At 37.3% G+C, this 22,186-nt stretch overlaps 1 protein-coding gene across 3 annotated transcripts in view; it reads left to right on the plus strand.

Annotated features, from left to right (window-relative positions):
* The window catches only part of furina (furin (paired basic amino acid cleaving enzyme) a), a 77,018-nt gene that overhangs the window by 24,655 nt on the left and 30,177 nt on the right, over positions 1-22,186 (plus strand). For all 3 annotated transcript variants that reach the window (XR_006251313.1, XM_043243734.1, XM_043243735.1), the window contains exons 3-6: positions 10,217-10,315; positions 15,495-15,590; positions 18,881-19,009; positions 19,093-19,169. Coding sequence is in view for 2 of the 3 variants with exons in the window: in XM_043243734.1 (XP_043099669.1) it covers positions 10,217-10,315; positions 15,495-15,590; positions 18,881-19,009; positions 19,093-19,169 (401 nt within the window). In the remaining variant the exon portion in view is untranslated. The remainder of the gene's footprint in view (positions 1-10,216; positions 10,316-15,494; positions 15,591-18,880; positions 19,010-19,092; positions 19,170-22,186) is intronic.

Consider the following 22,186-nt stretch of genomic DNA (forward strand, 5'->3'; position numbering starts at 1 on the left):
TTCATATGGATCATTTATAGGTACCCAGCCATCCCAAAGCACAAGGTATCATACTTCAACCGCAGCTTTGCCTTTTTTCCCCTGCCTTTCATGTTACTTCAGTAGAACTGCATTGCGTTAATGTTCTCCAGCCATGCTCTATCCTCTGTCCCGCGTCTCGTTTGGATGTGGGTATGTAAGCTTTAGATGTCATTGTGGCGTCCTAAATCAATTACCGATTTTGATATCCATAAAGAAACCCCCTGACATTTATTGGCATATACCAAGTCTAGTCTTTTGTAGAGAATATATTGATCCCAGGATCTTTCAGCTGGCTCACGGCTCAGAGGATACAGAAATGTTTTTACAAGAAGAAATCTGTCTTTATGTCTTTCCAAAGCTTCCACATTCATAGAGATAAGTTAGTTTCCTGTTCCAAACTCCAGTGAGCTTTCTACTTGGGCCACCTTACAGGGCAGCATCCAAACTGAATTGGTGTGACCATTTTAAAATGGTCTTCATAGGTAGTATCTCAAATGCATCTTTAATGACTTTTTTTAATAATACAAATTGGTTTCTCAGAAGGTACCATTTCACAGACTTTGTGACAAGCACACATGATGTCTTAAAATAGCGTCTAGGTCGGAGTATGCAGATCTGTTCCTGGATGGCCACTGCCAACTGACTAGGCTTTGGAATAGAGTTAAAGACTTTGATTACACTAAAGTTGGAAGGTTTGGGGTTTTCTTTTTAATTTCTGAAAATAATACTGCAGCAAAGGGAGCCACTACGTTTATCAAAAGTAACAGTGAAGACATTTGTAATGTTACAAAATTGTTACTCAGTCATTTTAAAATTCATAAATTCTTGTTTTTGTGATTTTCTGAAGTGTCATGTGACACTAAATACTAGATTAATAAAAATTCGACTTTGCTTCTAAGGAGTAGATGAAGTTTTTAAAGTTGTAATTTCACAATATTACAATTTTTACTGTATTTTCGATTATATCAATATTTTTGAAAGAACTCTTATTCTCATTAAGCCATCATTTACGTCTTACTCCAAACTTTCGATATGCTATATAACGTGTATATATAACTGCTATATAACGTCTTAAAAAATGTAAAAGATACAGATATTTCTATGCTTTTTTTTCTTCTCTCAATACGAATATTTTTTAATGTCAGTGTTAATTTAGTGGTTTACTACTTGCAGTTATATAACCATTTTCACATTAACTGTGGTGGAATGTCTTCAGTCTCATAGCTCCAGTGAAGTCTCTAAACAGACTTTGCGGTTTATTTCAGGCTACTCTTTCACATGTCTTTTGATGTTACTCGGCCATAGAAGTCTGAGATTAAATGAAGTGTTTCCCTCTTTGAACACCTGAGCAATCATATTCTCCCATCTTCCAGTAATTGGGCCAGAGCCCAGAAGGAAAAACCAATTCTGCTTTTCTGTGCAAATTAATTCACCTTTGACCCGGCCCTTCACACAATCCCATTCCAGATGTATCAACCGAGAAGTCTCTTGGGCAACATGGTCCTCTTTAAAAAAGCATGCTCCTTTTAGTTTTCTGCAATTGCTTTCCACATTCTTTTAATGACCATTTGACAATCTAATGTTTTGGTTTTGGGAGACAAAAGACACAATTTGTATTACAGGACAAGTCAAGCTGGTTCTAATGAGATGACGCGTTAAATGTATGGCTTGGCTTGTATAACCTGGACCTGCTTCTCGCTTTGATTTAATGTTCGGAGCTTATGTTGAAATCTCTTTGAAAGTCCATACTTCAGGCATTCTTTCGGCCTCCTCCGAAGTGAATGAGAACCATGTGTGCATTTCCTTAAATATGCAGCAGACTGCAATTTAAGAAGACCAAAATTCTCAGATAATGTTTTTGCATTTTTAAACTAATTGAACGCTGTCTGCGAGACTTTGATAGAGCAGAGATGCAGCATTGGCTGTCCTAAGCATGGAAAATTTAAACGAACTTTCAAGAATATGTTTGTTTCGCAGTTCTTTCAGAAAGACGTTGTTCTCCACTGGAGCAGGGTGGTGCTGCTTTGGTGAAAAGTTTTTTTTTTCCCCTACAGCTTTTAAGCCTGGAGGTCAGCGGCGGCCCGTTCTGCAGCTTGTTGACTTGCTGACACACGGCGCTGGTTAATGGTGCGGCCCGCAATCCATCTGCACCAGCGTCTCTGGCTCCTCTGAAAATAAAGATTAACTTTCCACTGCTCTTGCGCGCTCCATTTGTGTTTTTCCATCGACCGTAGTAACTTTCGGAAAAGGTGCTTATCTAGAGCTTTGAAAAACAATTTAGTTTCTGACTTTGCCACTCCATTCTGTCACCCTCACAGGGACCTACAGGGCTCTTACCATGATTAATATTGCGAATAGTCTTGACGGATAGCATCTCAGTACCCCTACAGTTTCCCTGCATGGACATTTTTAACAGCGCTCCCCTAAAAATCTGTAAGGGGAGCGCTATGTGAGGCTCCTTTTGACAAAATCTAAAATGGAGGTTCGGTTTATAGAGGCCAAACATTTTTAATGACTTGCAAGTTACTGCATACACCGTTTATTTTCAAGGCGCTATCCTGGAAGTGGTTTGTCCTGTGCTGTGGCATGAAATGGAAAGGTCTGTGTATAAATTTTTATGAATGGCAATATATGGCCACTTCCATTACAGCGCATTTACGAAGTGCTTGTTTTCTCACATCGAGACAAATGAGATTTGAAGGTAGAACTAACCAAGTTAATACTGGCCATATTGTTAAGGAAAGGTGTGATATTGCTTTTCTGTCATGATGGCCAACAATAAAATGAGCCAAAAGGTCTTTATAGAATTACACTGAATCATCTACAGGCCAGAAAATCATGGAGACTTGAACGTGGGCTTATTTGGCATGTAAGGTTTTTGTTTGTTTGTTTGTTTGTTTTTTTTTAAATCAGTCTAAGCAACAGCGCTTTCAAAATTATGTTTTACTTGTGGCATTTTAATGAGAGGAATTTTTAGTGGCCTAATATTGTTGGCGTCTTTATAAGAGAAAAGAACAGCAGCCTTGTTGTCTAATGGGATTTTAATTAAACACCATTATTGTTTTCTTAACATTTCATAAAAGGGAGCTTCAGCACCTCACTTAGGATTGAAAGTATCAATGTTTTATTCCACAAGCAATTTTGCAGCTTTTCCTCATCATTTGATACGGTTTTTGAAAGGCTTTCTTCATATCGCAGGTGATGCATGCAAATCTGAGATGATTTGCTTTTCTTCAAATATAAATGTGCTTTGCTGTTCTTGGCTGTTCAACGGGAACTTTTCGGAGACCACAACTGAAACTTGCTACTTCCTGTTATGGGTGTAGTCCTGTATCTGGAGTTTTAAATGTGTACGCTCAAAATTTGTGTGACTTTTTAAAGGAATGGTTCACACCAAAATTTCTCTTTCTTTCCAGAAAAAAGTTCTTTTGAATGTTCTCTCTATCCGTATAATATCAGTAAATGAAGACGCAACACACAAACACACAGTAATGTATTAAAACAACCACCACATTTTAAATTCAGGTCTATGACTTACAAAACCATTGTTTAGGAAGCTTTGTATATTGTGCGCACACTGTATGAGTTACGTTTCTCACTTTTAATGGTGCTTTTTTTGGTCATTTTGTTGATTGACAGCCTCAGTCCCCTTTTGCTTTCACTGTATTGAAAAGAGTGACCTGGAAATGCTTCAGAAAAATCCTGCTCAGTCTCTAAAGTAAAAAATAAATATATAAAAAAAGTGTCAAACTTTATTGCTTTTGGTGTTCCACTAAAGGGAACGTCATATGGGTTTGAAACTACATGAGGGTGAGTGAATCATCACACAGCTTTCATTTCTGGGTGAATTATTCTTTGAAGGTCTCAGAACATTAAATTTATTTTGTCAGGGTTTTTTTCTGTTTAGTAAGGAACACAGTTTAGGTTTTAATTTGCAGATACAAGGATCCTTTCTTGCCCTACAGCACTGCTTCGTCTCGTGTTCATGAAGGTCTCTCTTCTCAATTAGACTTCACCTTCTGTTGTTTTGGTCTTGGACCGAAGTCGGCACAAGCCCAAAATTGAAATAATTGGCGTAAGAATAAACAGTAGCTATCTAAGAAAACATACTGCATATGAAAATGAGACTGAAGAGAAACTGAAACGGATTTACTCCAAGTTCAGTGACGTAAAGTGGTTGAATCTTGTATTGGTGACACTTTCAGTTGCGTCATTATTTGGTTCTATAATGAGGCCGGGTTTGAAATTTTAAGGTTTTTCAAGTACTCATTCGTCACACATGTAAGTGTTTTTCTTTTCTGTGCAGGTCTTTTCACTACTTCAGCAGCATTGTGGTTAGCACATAAGCTACTGTTGAGCATCACATTGTTAAACGCAGGGAAATTCTTTGGTGTACGTGCTAAATTGTTTTATACGTTGCATTGCTTTGTCACAAACTTAACACCTTTTAATTATGTATTTATTTTCTGACCAATCAGTCATATCAGGCTTTTTTGAGTGCATATACCTTGGGAAATCACTTTGGTAATACAATACAATTTATTTGAACATCATTGAATGAATTTGAGTGGTTATTGGTGTGCCTGTTTTTGCAGTTACTAAACTAAAGATGTCAAATTCATTGCCTACCATGGGCTGTTTCTATAGTAACCATGAGTAGCCAGGTATGAATATCTTTTTTTTTTTTCGCTCCCCATCTTCCGTCAATGACCTCTCTATCCCAACCCCCCCCTCAGGACATTTTTTTTTCCCAAAATCTCTTTAATAATGCATGAGCTGAAGGAGAACTGTTATGTTTGGAAAGCTCTAGTTTGTTTTTCAGGCGTAATTGATTGACCAGCTACAAATGTCAAAACCTGCATGCACAGATTGGTTTCCAAAAGTCGAAATGCCTTGCTTTTATTGGAGCCATATCTATTGATCAGGTTTAATTGATTATGACGAGTCTTGCAGATATGTTTTCCTAAATATTCTTCAGAATTTTTTGAACCTTAAGTTCTTCTAACTTGCCTAAAAAAAAACCCACTGCGGGAACAGCGTTCAATCAGATTGTGAGCATTTTCAAAAAGTTGCTCATTACTAGCCTTTTTTGCGACAGTGCACTCCATAAACTCTGCTCGACTCCCAGGCAAGAAGCAACCCACATCTTCCCCTAAACGGTTCCTTCACAGGTTTAGACATTATAATTTTTTCTTTTGGCAGCCGTGAGAGTTTTCTTTTTGGTCCGTCTCTAGGGAAGGTACCGTGCAGCTGGAACCTCGTCTTTTGGTCGTCTTCATAAATCTGAATAAAACTTGTAGATGACCTCAGCAGAAAGAATAACGATGATAATCTTGCGACAATGTGTGGAGATGCTCTTCACTGGAGTATCATGCTTCGTGGCTCGACTTATGCCATGTGCACCTGGAGCGTAGAAGCACGTCCTTAATGTACCGTGTACCGTAGAATCTGCTGGGACTATTGGACTATTTGTGCGGTCTAATTTCCTCCTAAATGTGTTTGGAAGGTTGGTGGACACAGAGAACGAGCTGCGATGTTGATTGATGGCTGTGGTGATTCATCAATCCCCGGCTGAGAATAGACAGAGCCGGAATGAAACTCAAAATAAGTTCGAGAAAGCGGAAAAGAGAACATTTATGAGTGATGTGAAAGAAATGAAGACCTATAAAGGAACAGGAGAAATGGCAGATATGGCAAAGAAAGTAGGTTTAGAAAGTTAAGATCAGACTGCAATTATGTAGCCTCGTTTGATGATAGATTTGGTGTGTGTATAATAAATAACTAAAAATGCCATTCAAAGATTTGAGGTCAGTAAGATTTATAGAAAAAGTATACGTTTTATTCAACATAGGTAGACCATTGATAAATTATAAGACTTCTAAAAACAAAAAATAACACGTTTGTACACATTTACGTAACTGTTTCTCTATAAAATATTGCTATATCCAGTAATTATACTCTGAAATGTGCATTTCAGTACCCATTCAACCACTTGCTGGCAATATTACATTCTGCACTTTTGATCTGTCTGATCCCGCCCACTTCTGGTTGTCGGAAAACACAGCGTATTACATAAAAAAAAAAAACTTTGAATCAATCATTTATTAAACGCTCTTAGTTAAAACAGTATTGGCACAGCCTTCGTTAAATGCTTAGCTTGACCATTGCTGCTTTCCACAATTTATTCTCAGTAGATTTGGCCTTCCGCTTTTAAGGGAAGCTGCTAGTTATCTGTTGTTTTCCAGCGTGGTTTTAGGCCATGGCTTCAGCGCCAGTAAACACTGCTGACGTGGGGTGTGGTTCTTTCTTAAGACTTTATATAAACACGGACAAGCACTTTTTCTAACCAAAAGCTGTAAATGGGGTATGAAATATTTTTGTTGATGCTACGGGTGTCATTGAGTTTCTCTGAAACATCTCCTTTCAGACTTCTCTGTAATCTTGCTCTAACACTTGCCCTTGTCCTTGTTTAGTTTGTAAGTGGTTGCTGGCGTATCCTAAGGTCAGACTCATTACAAGATAAATTATGCTATTAAACAGTGTTTTCACAGTTCTCCCTTTCAGTGCTGATTCAAATAGAAATGCAGGAAGAGTTCTTGTCAAGAAATGCTTTAGCGGTTTCATTCTTTTCTCAGTGTTTGGTCTGACAGCTTAACATTTTAAAAAAGTGATGAGTATAAATCAGCTTTTTTTTTTTTTTTTTTTTTTTATAAGCGGTGCTTGATTTGTACTTTAATACCAAGTCTACCATGAGTTACTGTGTATACTTTCTGAAGTGTTTATGATTGTAAAAACAATGTCAAACAGTTGCTGTGTAACTAGAATATATTACAGTGTGATATTTTTCAGTCTTCTGCAGGTCATAATTTGCGTTTCACAAATTAAAGCTTTGAAAAAATCCTTAAATTAGAGCAGAAAGTCTTGCTTTCATAAATTTTGTATGCACTGCAATTAAATCTATCTTCCTCTATATTTTTTAAAGTACGAATATGTACACATCCTTAAATCAAGATGCATTTACTCGAGATTGCTGTTTTAGTCGTAATCTTACTTATGCTCTTTTGCTTTTTCATTTTACCTTCATGAATCCTGTGGAAACACTGCTTTAGTATTATCTTTTCCTTTTTTAGCATTTTCTTCTCATCCTTTGTCAGTGCTGTTGATGGATTTTGGAAGCTGACAGAAAAATATCTGGTGAATTGGCCTGGCTGATTTATATTAACGTTTAATAGATAAATTGGACCGATGCATGACATTGATGCACATCTATAGAGACTGATTTCAATTGCAGAGACTAATTGCTGCATTTGCTCAGCGAGTCAGATGGATTGTTCCCTTGATTTGTAATTGCTCTTGAAATGATCACAATTTTAGCCTGCCCAGAGCTTGCGCGTTTCCCACAGTACATATCGGTTTCCACCGTCTTTGGCTTATCTACAACTTACCGTTTCCATTTTATTATTCTGCCTACTAGTTAAAGTTTCAACTGCTGAGCGTGTGTTTGCTTCCAATAAAGAGATGGCAAGGAACGTTTATGGTAGTTGGAAAGAGATGTGTGGCGGAGGCTAATTTTAGATAATAGCGCTAATGTGTGTGGGAAACTGCTGGTCAGTGCTGTGTCATTTAGTCTGACCCTTAAGTGATGGGGCAGACACTGAGGTCAGATTCTTGTCAAGTAATGCCATTATTATGTGGTCATTGCATGCTAGCATTACCTCAGTGTGTTTTTCTAATGCTCAGGTAAATATCTTAAATTCTTTAATTAAAGGTCATAGTCTTCAGTCATACTTGCAAGGTCTCATTCCTGTTTCTTATAAGCAGTCTTGAAAAAAGTATGTCTGAATAAAATAATTTCTTTTTTTTTTTTTTTTTTTTTGCTGTTAAATGTTAATTTTGTTTTATAAAATAAAATCATGGCAATCATGAATTAAATCCTATTCTAAAATTCATCTTGATTTGTATAAAAAAATTATTTCATAAAAATTCAAGTATAAATTCTAGATTAAAGTTTATAAGTTAAATGTCTAGGTCATTCTAGGTTTTTAGCCATTGTTGAAAATGAAATAACTTCTCACAGTAACTTTGGTAACAGATGCTTGACGTGTTTAGAACTATTTTCGCATTGAAATAATTTGTTTAAATAATTTGTTACTAATGAGACACCAGTCTCTGATTTTGTTACATCTCTTAAGAAAGCACATCATGCCTTTTTAAATGAGTTGCATGACAAACTATTGTGTTCTAGGTAATTAAAGTTAATAACTACAAATATTTATTCTGGTGTAGGGTGGTCTAAAGAGTAGATCTGGAGTGTGTAGGTTGCTTCCAGACATAAGGAACACATTTTGCAAAGGCATGCCAACTGTTTAACCAACACTGATATCATTTTCAGATGTGGATTGGAAGTTTTAGTGTAGATATTGTTTTTTTTTTTTTCTCATCTGCATGCCTTTGCTCTGGCATGTTTCCAGGCAGTTGAGATGGTTGTCTGATGGTGGTCTGATATGACAAGGCCAGCATATCTCCATCTGCGCTCCCCTGTGCCCCCGGAGCTGCTGGATTCAGGCCCGTCTGAGATTGATGCTCATCTTTTTAGGCCTCTCTTATCTTTCACAATACACCCATACCCATCCTCAGTCTATTTCCCTTTGTGACTAACAAAGCTCTCAGAGCTCTGAATGTGCTTATTAACCATCCCTCTTTTCGCTATCTCTCCTCACGATCGATTCTTGTGTTATTTTCTGTCATTATTGTTCTCTCGTTAAGCGCCAAACGTGCCGGCCTCTCTCTAGCGGTTCAATAAATGTTTCATCTCTTCTTTCACTCTGTCATCTCTTTGGCTTTTTGCTTTTTTTTATTTTTAACCTTCTGTGTTTGATGCTTGCTTTCTATGATTATTACGATATTTACTGGGTCGCAAGTTGTCAGATCGGCTTTATTGCCTCACCGACTTTGTTTGGGCGGAGATGTTTGCATCAACATGCTGTAATCCAGCCTGTATGCTGAGGACGTCATGGAAGAATAAATGTAGAGCCGTTGTCCTCGATCTTTCCTGACAGGGGTTCCTATTACATGCTACTGCCCTTTTGAATAAAGAATGACTTTGTTGCAGCGAACTTTGTGTTTTGTATCTTTTTGAATTCAATCATTTAAAAATGTAGTTCACCTTGGGGTTGTTCTGTATTTATTTTACCGATGAAGGTTTCTTTTGCAAATGAGCATGTGTCGCTTTGATCTCTGCTAGATCTTAGCCTTTCTATAGTCTGAATCTATAGCTCGACCGCATGAACTCCGGCTCACTCCAGACAGTTAGCTTTCATCAAACCGAGAGAGAAATCGATCCGCAGCCGCGCCGGTTTGATGCCTCTGGCCCTCTGGATGATCTTGTCATGTGTGATTGTGCAGTCGGCTGGCAGGAGATTGACTCGTTCGGTGTTACTTGTACTTGAGGCTGTTGGACATGCACAGCTGTCTGTGTTTCTCTTTTTGTCAATATTTCTTCCATCTGGATCATTAAGGTCATGCCCGGGTCCACAGCTATGCTTCGTGCCAGTTATCTGAAGTCTTATTTGCTGTCGTTTCAATTTTGCGTTACGGAATATACTTGAAAGCAAGCGTACATTTTAAGTCTTTTGAACTTCTTCATGGTTCACCCAAAAATTATTCATTTTCAATCATTCAATTAAAAATCTTCAGTTGCTCAAGACTCACACAAAGTCACACTCATGCCATTCCAAAGATGTATAAGTAAATTACAATTTTCATTTTTGGGTAAACTATTCCTTTTACGTAGGAAAGAATTTACGTTTACAGAAGTGTAGCATTTTATTATACATTTTAAATAAGCGTAGGTAATTGTTACTGTAAATTGTTGGTTATATTGCAATTTTAGAGTGGTTTAGTGAAAAACATGCTTCTATATCTAACTAGATTTTTAAGATCTTTTAGTTTTTTTTGTTGTTTTTTTTTTACTTTTGAATCTACAAAATGAATTGCTGAAAAAAAAATAAAAAATTATGCATGCTCACACACACATGCACGCGCCCACACAAACACACACACACACACACACACACACACGTGCACAGGTTGAAAGGTTTTACTTGCCAGTCACGCCTCCCTCTCTCTCTCTTAAAGAAATCTATAGGATGTGGTGAGCTAAATGTAGCCTTGTTTTTTTTCTTTTCCCCCACAGGTTTTTGGAGATTATTATCACTTCAGGCACCGCAGAGTGGTGAAGAGGTCTTTATCAGAGCACAGAGGAACACACATTCGTCTGCACACAGAACCTCAGGTATGTGTGAAATGTAGAATCTGGATTCGCCTCAGAACAGCCCTTTACAGACATTTTCCCCCTAACATACTCTAAGGTTATGTTGACACATCCTTGACTAAATGAACTAAAAACCCCAAAATACTGAAGCCATTGAGATCTGAATGGGTCTTAGAGAAAGTACAGAAATTAGTATGTTTTACACTAAAAATAGCTGCTAAAAGCTGTTTAAGGTACTTTACAAACTTCTAGAAAGTTCCATAATTTGGAGCATGAGATCTATATAATTTTATTCCATTCTCTCCATTTCTAAGCAAAGACCTTAAAGGCTTATGCCCACATTTTAAACTTACTACCAATTTTATAGCTTTATTAGTTTGTCTGTTTAAATTTAATGTTTAGCGTTTGTGGCGAGAAAATAAATGTAATTTTTAATTAATTTATTTTTTTTAAATCAAAGGATTGCAAAAATTGCAGATCTCATATAAAATGAACAGAAAGCGAAACTGTTCATATAATATTTAGTTTGTCTTCCCGAGGTTGATAATCAACATTTTATGAAGGTTAAACGCATCCTTCAGTGATCCTGTGGGAGTTTCGGCTCCTAATTTGTGCCATATTCATGGAAATTGCCTTGAAGCAAGTGACGTTTGTTAAAGCAAGTTATTTGCATTGTGCTGATTTATGACACTTTTTTTGGGGTTATATGACTATTTTTTGCATCATACCTCTTCAGCTAAAAGGACACTGTATGACTTTGGCGTTCGTTATTGACCAAAAAGGCTAAGTTTCTCTGGCTGTTCATAGAGCTTGTATTTTCGAGGTCTCCAGCTAAAGATTACATCACTTTTGCTAACACGAAGAAGCACCATGACCAGCGCACTCAATTTTCAACTCATTCATCTTTATTTCATCTGTCATTCTTCAACATGCAATCCTTTCTATTTTTTTTTGTCTTCTGAATTGAGGGTTTTTTCTTTAAGCCAGTTTTTTTTTCCATCGGTGTCTAGAAACCTTGTCTTGATGTTTGACTTTGTGACATTATTGTGAATCTTTCCATTCGCACCCTCACATGCTGTTTTCGTGAAACCTATATATCAAAACTCCTCAGTTTCCTCCCCTGTGCATGTTCCTCTTAAGAGCACCAAATAAAACTCTTTCAGGTTCTCCTGTCACAGGTTTGAAATACGAGCCTTTAAAGCGGAGTTGCTCGTTATGCGTCAACCTGACATCTGCGTGCGTTCAATACAGCCTCAGTATTTGTCGCTTAACGGCTTTTCTGGTCCAGATGTTGAGTTCTGATGCGGCGTGAAACACAAATTTGAATGCCAGAGGACTGCTGAGGGCTAAAACCCCCTTAATGGAAATCACGGGCTGGACCCGTATGGCCCATTACTCACTTTCTAGAGGGGGTTAAAAAGTCCATCTTGTAACATGGCTGCAGCGCCACGCTCCATCGGTGCGAATGGCCTCCAGGAGCAGAGCGACTTCCCACGGGATGAGAAAAGCACTGCATCGTCCGGTGTTCGGTAGTGATGAGGTGCGTGAATAATGAACCTACCTGGGTGCCAACACAGTGACGGAGAATCATTGCACACGGTTTGACTCATTTGTCTGTTTCTGATTCATTTCTAGAAAGTTGCTTTTGCTCGCGAGCGCTAAATGATTAGTTCTTGAGGTACAATGGGGCTGGTTGTCCCCTTTAAATTTCATGCGTTGCGTTGTCAAAGACATCAGTCTTCTGGGAATTGCAAAAGATATGCTGGAGGCTTTTTTTTAAAACTTGTTCTAAGTATAGACTGAATTTTTTTTCATTGTTTTGCACCTTTGCCGTCTGTCAGAGTTTATTTCAAAGTCACATGTTGTAATTTTACTTCTCTGTTCTAGCCTGTACATATTTATATATTGAAAAATGTCTTAATTCTTCTAGCCTATATAGTACTCATGCTACTGCAACCTTCTTAATTGTATTTCTCATTGGTCAGTTGCTTTTTTTTTAATGTAAAACTATAGATTTTGCGGTTGCTTCAAGCAATGGCATAAACATCATTAATCGTGATATGATGATTGTAATTAATCATCGCAATTACAATTTAATGGGAATAATCAACACTTATGATTAGTCAGAATCGTGCAGCCATTGTAAAAATTTACTAGTGAGCTATAGAATTTTCAAATTGCAATTCCAACCATGTATTTAAGATAAGAATACAAAAACTGCATGCAAATTTTAGGATGTGTAGTGAGCACTAGCAACCATTTTAATTTACATACTGCCTGTAAAAATTTGAGCTGGACAGTTCTAGTATTTCAGATAATCAAGTCCATATTGTAATTGCATCACTTGAACACCTGTAAGCTAAAGTGCTTTAATAACAATTTATCATTCACCCAAACTCATTCTTAAGTTAAACAAATGCACAACATAAACAATTACAACTTGTTTCTAATCAACATGATACAAATCTATTATGAAATTAACTGTACTGCGTGTAAGTCTCATTGAATACTTTCATGATTTTGTTGATGCAGTTAATCTATAAAATGAATATTTAGTTTACTTTTGTAATTCTCATAAACTAAAATATTCGGTGTAATAAAATTGTAACATTCAGTGCTGTTTTGGTCAGATTAGAGTCGATTAAAGTGAGTAAATACAAGATGACAAAATATAGAATTTTAAAGGATATTTTACAAATACTAGACAAACTAGGACTAAATGTTATTTGAAAATTAACACTGGAACTGGATTAAATCTCTAGTTTAAATCTTTTGATGTCTTTCATTTTGTTTTAAAAATACATACCTTAAATATAAATTTAAATATAGTGAAAAATTGTATATATAATGTAATATATATCTTTGCGCCATCTTGTGGACTGCTAATTTTAATCCATTTAATATTAAACTGAAGTGTAATTATTATTATTTTTCTTTTTTTTCATATTAGTATATAATTATATTAAGTGAAAACTTTTAGCAGCCCTTGTGGGATTCCCTTTCAGTTGCTGTTGCATTGTCGCTGCTTATTTAAATGAGAAAACTGACCCCTGTTTAGCTTTGCAAGATTGCAGCAGAAGGTTGACTCATTTAAAACGATTGACTTCTGGTCATTTTGATAATGCAAATGGCTATAACAATGAAGCTAATCGCACTTTGTGAAATGAATCCCACAGTTGCGTTAAGATGTTGCCCTTGAAAAGTGTGCTGGTGCTGTTGCCTGCCCTCTCAGCGGGTCCCAGTGGCATTTCCCCTCACTGCCCTGCACCGCTTCCTGTTGTTGAATTCTTTCGCTCCCTTCAGCTTCAGAAAGAGCAACCTTTTGAGCCCTGTTTTATCCCAAGCAATAGTGACACTTGACAAATATGGAATGCTAATTACGTTTATACTATGCAGACTTCATGCATTTTTTACATTTATTCAATTAAAAATAAAAAAGTTCAGTTTTACACTGTATGCAGAGTAAATCTCTATAATTATATCAAGAAAGAGCATGCATTAGTCGTAATGGCTAAATGTTTTCTGCAAAAATGATTTAAGCAACTGACTTTTTTTATCTTAAGATGTTCCAAAATCACTTCCATCCGGACTCCATTTATAGTCGAGATGTTATCAAAACTCTCTGTTCCGTATCGCTCAGTCCATCTTCATAGCTTCAGAAATCCATTTTCTTATTTCTGAGTCCTTTGGCAGCATTCATATTCTCTTTGAAACACATTTGGCTCAAGTCAAAACATGAACTGTCATAGATGAAGCAACTTCAGTCACGAGGTTATTCATTATGCATTGCATCGCCAACAGAGTACTGGCTCTAATTGAGCTTAATTTGAGATGAGGTCGATCTTTAAAAGTTAGAAGCGCTTATGTGTGCTACTTTTTTAATTACTGTATTACACTTGCTAATTAATCAGCAGGGGGAAAAGTGATATAATGTTTAGACAACATGTCTATCCCAAATAACTTGCCAAACAGATAGCCTCAGATCTTAATGTGGCTTCCTATCCAGCACAGTTTCTTTTTGTTTTTGAGTCTGAGTTCTGAGTCGATAACATCAGTGGGTCTTGCATGTTCAAAAAGGTCTTACTACAAAGAATATAAAATTATCTACTTTAGAACTTGAAATGCGTTATTTGAAGCTTTTTGAACTTTTTTGTTGAATTTTTTTTCTCAACTTTTCAAAGATCTCATATGTAGCACAAATAATGTGGGTTAAATGCTGTACTTTTAATCTTGGGGTTAGAAATGGGACAAAATACCCAAATGCCCCAGTATGCGCAATATTAACCGTAATGCTAAACTAAAGCTAAACTTTGCTGGAAATTTTGTCAATCAAGTCAAACAAAGAACCTCTGACAACATGACCTAAACTTTGAACAACTTTCAGTACACAAATGAATAGGTTGATTATTAACTAATTTACCTGAATAAAGCAGATTAAATGATGTTTTTGTCATGAAGGTGTGACCTTGAGGGACATTGAGTGTTTGTTCTTAAAGCCTGTAAACATCTCAACTGGCCTGTCATTCTTTTTCTGACCACTTTCTTCACTTACCTGCCACATGTCTGTCCATTTCATCCGCTAAAAGGCATTCTAGACAGTGAGCGGTGAGCTCTGGCATTAGCAGCGTTGAGCTGTCAATCACCTAATCTGCCACCGTCTGCATTTTCTGCCCCGCTGCTGCAGTCGCTGCCCTAGAGAAACAGCTTCCTGTCTTTCAGCAGGGCTCTCCGTCTCTGTCTGGAGGAGAGAACAGGACTGTGTGTCCGTCAGCAGCTTTCGTCAGCACATGAAATCAAAATTGACCATCTTTACTATAATGCATTGTACAAATTTCATCATTACTTGTTATTCTTTTGTCAAAATGCATTAACTTTGTCATTTCTCTGCTGAAATTACCATGGCTTCATGGCCTGGGAAAATTATATTAAGCAACGAAATGCATTCTTATCGTTCGTTGTTCGTATTTGTAGCTAAACCGAATATTGTGTTTCACGCAAGCATGTCACATTACAAAATAAATACTTTTTGAATGGAGTTTCGCATTTTTTACCCAAGTTTAATTGCATCATGCAGATTTGGTGCCATTATTACTGTTGATGTTCCATTTGGTTTTTATTACTAAAACCTATTCTGGATCTGATGGAGACCTTGGAAAGAAGCGTTTCACATATGTCTCTGACTGTTTGTTTGCTTTTCAAGGTAATGTGGGCGGAACAGCAGGTGGTGAAACGAAGAAAGAAGAGGGATATTTACTATGAGCCAACCGATCCGAAGTTTGCACAGCAGTGGTACTTGGTGAGTAAATAGCTCATCTGTTTGTTTGCGCGCACATGTGTGTGTGTGTGTTCGTTGATTTGTTTGTTCATTTGCAAGCACGATACCTCCCGCTCGGATCGGATGGTCTGGGTGGGCTGTTGTAATGTTCTGTTTGGATTCATAGGACTCTGTTCCTTTTGCCCTATTAAATGGGACATTGTGTAACAGTGAACTTGTTGCCATTATGGTCATCCGGTGAAGCTTAAAGTTTAATCAGCCGTTTGTGATTTGGCTCTTCGGAAACATTCCAGACGTGCTGGCCTTCACTCTCCATCGGTCTTTATGCATATCCTCTCCTGACTTGACAGTCCTTCTGTGTCACTGTTTTGAAGAGACCACGTTCACTTGAAGTAACACGACACTTCATACGCAATTTTGAATGTACTGTATTCAGCTTCTACTAGGCAGTTTGATGAAAATACACATTTGCGTGAGCAATGAGCAGCATGTGGCGTCGCTGTCAGCATTACCAAAATAGCAATAAAAGATGAAGAAAAGCAATGCTGGGAAAGTGGTCGAGTCAGCTGATTAAACATGTTCTTCACTACCTGTTTGTTACTTGAAAAGACAATTAGAAGTGTCCCAATTCTGTCTTGTGTAAATATTAGCCACATCTAAAAACTAGACATCTCCGGATGAGAGTATGTGCACAAGCATCGCTCTCTTTGTTCCAAGTGTATTTAAGTCCTATTGTGTATGTAGTCTGGTTAAAAGGTGCATATATGGAATTTATCGTTCTATTATTATTCAAGATGTGCACCACCCCTTTTCTTTCGAAATTTCATTTGGATTGTCTCAATTGATCTTTTTTCCCAATTGAGGCGTTTACAAAGGCTTTTTCATATCGAGCTAATATACAGATTATTAATGGATTCTCAGGATGCTCAGAAGTGTAGCTAATGTTGATGGGTTGCTCTCTGTCAAGGTTGGAAAGCCATGATTCAAGATGATGGTTGTAGAACGCTGTGATATTCTAATATTAACCATCAGGCTGCTTACAGTATTCACAATTATTGGTCACTTCTTCCTCACAGTCTCCTGTTACCTCAGTGTTTTTACTATTACAACCAGAATTCCAAAAATGTTGATTTTAAAAAAGTAAATAAAATGAAAACTGAAATCCTCTGGGAAAGCCTCGCAGAAGTAAAGATGTTTACACATCTTTATTTAACAAAATATTACACACTTAAATCACACAATTTGTTTTCCAAAGTTAATTTTCAATAAAAGAACACACAGCTTGTTTATAAAACCATATTCTTTCAAAAATATTTAGAGTCCATAGCTTTGTAAAAAATGAAAATCTCTTAAATGTATTTGATCACAGCTATAAACACCTTTTGGTATAATACATTTTAGCACAACTGCTCAAATTAAAGTGAAAGAGAGAGAGAGAGAGAGAGAGAGAGAGAGAGAGAAGAGAAATAATAAAAATATAAATATATAATAAAAATATAAAATATATATTTATTTATTGAAGTTGTTCTTAAGAGTCCCTCCGTCCTTTATATCTCTCATTAATGAGAATGTTGCAGTGTAATGAGAATCGTTAATTTGCGTTTAGTCATTGCTCAGTCATTCTGCATTCAGCGGTGATTCACCAGACTCGGACGTTTTGTTCCAGCTAATGAACCAAGGAGACAATAGATGCTTCTTCTCACATTTTGGGAAAATGTCATGACTTGGGGAAAAAAAACCCAAAAAGAAACAATAAAATTGTAGTCCGAGTTCCAGTCTGTTCTCAGTGCATTTTTCCTCTCTTCACGGCAGCGTTATCAATCATGTTTATCAGTAAAACGGTTAGAATCCGCTCAATAACATTTCCGCAAAATGGAATGCAGAGAAAGTTTCACTGCAATTGCAACAGTTGACCGAAGGTCATCAGCAGCAATTTATCAACCTCGCAGCCATTATTACTGGACCTTTGAGGCAAGATTGCATCATTTTGCCTGATGTAGGCTTAAGAAATAAACTGTCAGTTCTCTTCGTTTGACTTGCAATCCCAGGATAAGCAGAAGAGTGTATCATTTTAGGGTCATCAGACCTGACAGCACCTTTCTGGCTTCAATTTTTCCCTGCGACCTCCCTGGGGAAGAGAACAGTGATGCTGTGACCAAGAGGAAAGTCAAGGAGCCATGCAGCGAAATAAATTCAATTTTCTGCTCAGATAAACTCAGGTGGCCATGTTGATTTCTGCAGCGGAGTGGCATGCGTGGGGAGTGTGAGAGGGCAGATCTCTGCGGTCTGACAGTGGGTGGGTGGATGGTCAGCTACTAGTCATTTCTCAAGACATTTGGATGTTTGTTTTTGTTGCAGCCATCTTATGTTCACCACAGCTGCATTTATTAGATCAGAAATACAGTTAAAAAAACGGTTGTATTGCGACGTATCGTTGCATTGTTTTTCTTTTTTATAATATTTAACAGTATAATGTATTCCTGTGACGCAAAGCATCATTCATGTCACATGATCCTTCAGAAATTATTAGAATGTTCAGATTTGTTGCCCAATAAGCATATACTGTTATCAAAATTGAATGCTGCATTTGCTTGCTCAAAAATAGTTAAAACTAATATTTTTCCCACTAAGTATTAAACAGCAAAACATTTTTGACAGTGATGAAAAGAAATAAGAAATCTTGAACATCAAATCAGCATAAAATTGCCATAAAACAATAAAAAAAAATTTAAACAATGCATTAAAATTGTATTTTTAATTATAATAATGTTTCACATTATTGCTGTTTTTACTCTTTTGATCAAACAAGTGCAGTTTTGTTCATTTTAAGACGACACTTTGAAAAGCTTTTTTGTAAATAGTACTGTATGTATTCGAATTGCATAATTGTCATTTTTTCATTTTCCAATCTATAATAAAATATAAAATTGAATTAAATGAATGAGAACAAAATACAAAATTGTGTAACATGAATCCAATATAAACGGTACAGTATGCCATCAAGATGACACCAAGCAAACCATAAACTTCATGCCTTAGGTTACAGTACAGTACAGGAAGGGCAGTATTGTAACCAAGACAGGATATGAAGACCTTTTTTTTTTTGTTCGAGCATTCTTCATGCCTAGAAGAGGAGGCCTTGCAGTATTGAGGTAACGGCAAACTGCAGCCTTGAATCAGGGAGCTTCAAAAGTCAAAGATTTGTGAAAGATGATCCTCAAGCACTGAATGATGTTCTGCATCAGCTGAATAGTTAGGAGGAAGGAAATGGCGTCTATGCTGATCTGTTCTTTGTCTTATTTTCCTTTCAGTACAACGAAGATCATCGCGACCTTAACGTAAAGGAGGCCTGGAAGCAGGGTTTCACTGGACAAGGCGTCGTCGTGTCCATACTGGATGATGGAATTGAAAAAAACCACCCAGATCTGATTCAAAACTATGTGAGTTTGAGTGAACAACTATTATATATGCCATATAACCCAAAACAAAATAACGTCACTAAATGTTTCTTATATATTCTCAGGATCCAGATGCTAGCTACGATGTTAATGATGGCGACCCAGACCCTCAGCCTCGATACACCCAACTCAATGATAACAGGTACTGAATGCGTCATTTACTGTAATCTGTAAACCTGATTTAGGTCCCCTAAGCAAACCCAGCAATTTATAGGCCGTTGGCAGCTCAAACTGTTGTTATTTGTTTTTCCCGTCTTAGCCAGCACTGTATTTTGTGCCTAGGCATGAAACTCTTGGCATAAAACCAACTGAAGTATGAATACTACTATACATTTACTGCTTAATGGGGCCAAAGGTTTCCTCTGTAGAGTGGAGATGGGCGCAGGAATACATGGCCTGCAATATAGTGTTGATTAGTGCTGTATCCCATTGGTAGTGCTTTCAGAATCACGATCTGCAATTATGATTTCCGTTCATCATGCATTTGTTGCACCATTTACAAATTTAATGATGCCACACATGGTCGCTCTTGGCCAGATGCAGTTTAATACGTAGTTGAGTTAATTTCCTGCAGAGAAGCTGCGTTTAACGCGAATTTACTCAACGAGGATGTGAAACATGCAACAAAAGAAGTGACTTGAAGTATTAATGCATGGACCGTTCACACTGACTGCGATTTGAGATGTAGCAAAGCTGGCGATCTTACTCGACTGCAGCCGTTTTTTTTTTTTTACACACATATCCTACAAGTACGGAGGGTCATGTCTTCCAGGCAAAAGCATATTTTTACAGTAAATTAAATTCATTTATATGTAATACTCTTGAGACTAGTGTGCAGGTTGTAGCAGTAGGCAGCAGCTTTCTCTGGCTGTTTTCGGTGTTGTATGTTTTGCTGCGGGGAAATTAGTTTCTCTGTGATTGATGTGTTGTGAATTTAGTTCTCTCCATGGATTGTGTTTTGTTGTCTTGGTAATGGCCATCCACAACATTGGCCATTTTTATGGCCTAGTTCATAAATCAACAGAGATTTAGGTTGAATTGCGAAGAAACAATGATGGTGTTGCGAATGGGTTCTTTTAAAGAAATAGTCCACTCAGAAATTAGCAATACATTTCAGGTCATTAACGATCTATGGCTTTGGAGGTGTGTGTGTACATGTTAAGCGATGCAAGCTTTTCGTGTGTTTTTTGATCCAGCAAACTTGAGGCCATTATATGGCAAATATTCATTTATTTATTTGGATTTCATGGGACAAACAACGGCATAAGTTTCAAGTGATTACAAGGTTAATAAATGATGACAAAAAACGTCAGTTTGTGTCATCTATACTTTTATATGCTCAGCTTTGTTCATCACCACCCCTCCAAACTGAATCAAACTCATCAAATTTTACAAAGCAGGACATTGTTATGGCTAACTAAATGAAGAGTTGAAAAGTTGAACTCTGGTCTGTCCTTATTTCACTTTGGGATTTTCCTCATTCGTCCTTTTTTTTTTTTTTTTTTTTTTTTTTTTTTTTTGGGATACCAGCCAGAGAGCTGTTTTTATCTTGAGGCTAACCATGATTGGTGATGACAGGCAGAAAAGCGTATAGTTATGAGTGGGTTGAAATCAAAGGTCTTGGACTGAATGGCACGGCTTTGTAGTTTTTAGAGGGGCTGTCCCGTGTTGCTCTAATGGAAGTACCCCACAGCTCATGCCATGTTAACGTGACTCCTATAATGAAATGTGATCAATTTTGACTTTTTAAAAAATATTTTGTAAATGATATTGCAACACCAAACACTTTCCTAGTCACTATAAAGCATTAACGATCAGTTAAAATGTCTCTCTCTGGTAATGCAAAGACAGCAGGAGATACATTAGTAGCAGTAGTTCAATAGCTGTCGTAATTTTGCTCGTCCTACATGTTATTTAGCTGCCATGTTTTCTTCTGACCCCTGCTGTGAAATTCCCCTTCTTGAATTCGCTACTTTTTCCCCCAAAAACCCATCTCTATTTGTCACCTTATTCCTCTTTTGAAGCATGCTGCACTCCATATGGGTGTTTTACCATTGCACTGATCTAGATCTTGCATCTTTTACCACAGAACCACAAAGCTGGTTTCAGGTTTGCAACAGTAGCAGGGAACTTTATGAGCACTTTCAGTTCTCAAGCACCAAATGTCACCAACCTGCATGTGTATGCATATGCACAGTATAAAATCAATGCAAATGCGTAGTGTATTTTTTTTTTTTTAATCAGCTGCAAGGTAATTGCAAATCTTACAGTACATACTGTACATATGCTGCTATTTAATTATTTGCAGTTATTTTGTGACAATTGTTTTTAATCAACCAAAAATGATTGCAAATCATATATAAAAAACTTTTTGACACATTCTTTTTATCAGCCAATCGGAATGGTAGCAACTCAATGCATTTAGGCATGTAGACATGGTCAAGGTGATATGCTGCAGAATGGGGAAGAAAGGTGATTTAAGTCACTTTGAACGTGGCATGGTTGTTTGTGCCAGACGGGCTGATCTGAGTATTTCAGAAACTGCTGATCTACTGGGAGTTTCACGCAAAACCTTCTCTAGGGTTTACAGAGAGTGGTCCGAAAATATCCAATGAAATATCCAGTGAGCGTCAGTTTTTTTTGGGCGCAAATGCCTTGTTGATGCCAGAGGTCAGAGGAGAATGGCCAGAATGGCCAGAGCTGATAGAAAGGCAACAGTAACTCAAATAACTACTTGTTATAACCGAGGTTTGCAGAAGAGCATCTCTGAGCGCACAACACGTTGAACCTTGAGGCGGATGGGCTACAGCAGCAGAAGACCACACCGGGTGCCGCTCCTGTCAGCAAAAAACAGGAAACCGAGGCTACAATTCGCACAGGCTCACCAAAATTGGACAATAGAAGATTGGAAAAACGTTGCCTCGTCTGATGAATCTCGGTTTCTGCTGCGACATTCACATGGTAGGGTCAGAATAGGTGTCAACATGAAAGCATGGATCCATCCATCCATCCTTGTATCAACGGTTCAGGCTGGTGGTGGTGGTGTAATGGTTTGGGGGAATTTTTCTTGGCACACTTTGGGCCCAATAGTACCAATTGAGCATCGTGTCAACACCACAGCCTACTTTTTTGCTGTTTTGTTGCTTACCATGTCCATCC

Source organism: Puntigrus tetrazona, chromosome 7 (genome assembly GCF_018831695.1).
Source record: "Puntigrus tetrazona isolate hp1 chromosome 7, ASM1883169v1, whole genome shotgun sequence".
In the NCBI taxonomy this organism is placed as follows: domain Eukaryota; kingdom Metazoa; phylum Chordata; class Actinopteri; order Cypriniformes; family Cyprinidae; genus Puntigrus; species Puntigrus tetrazona.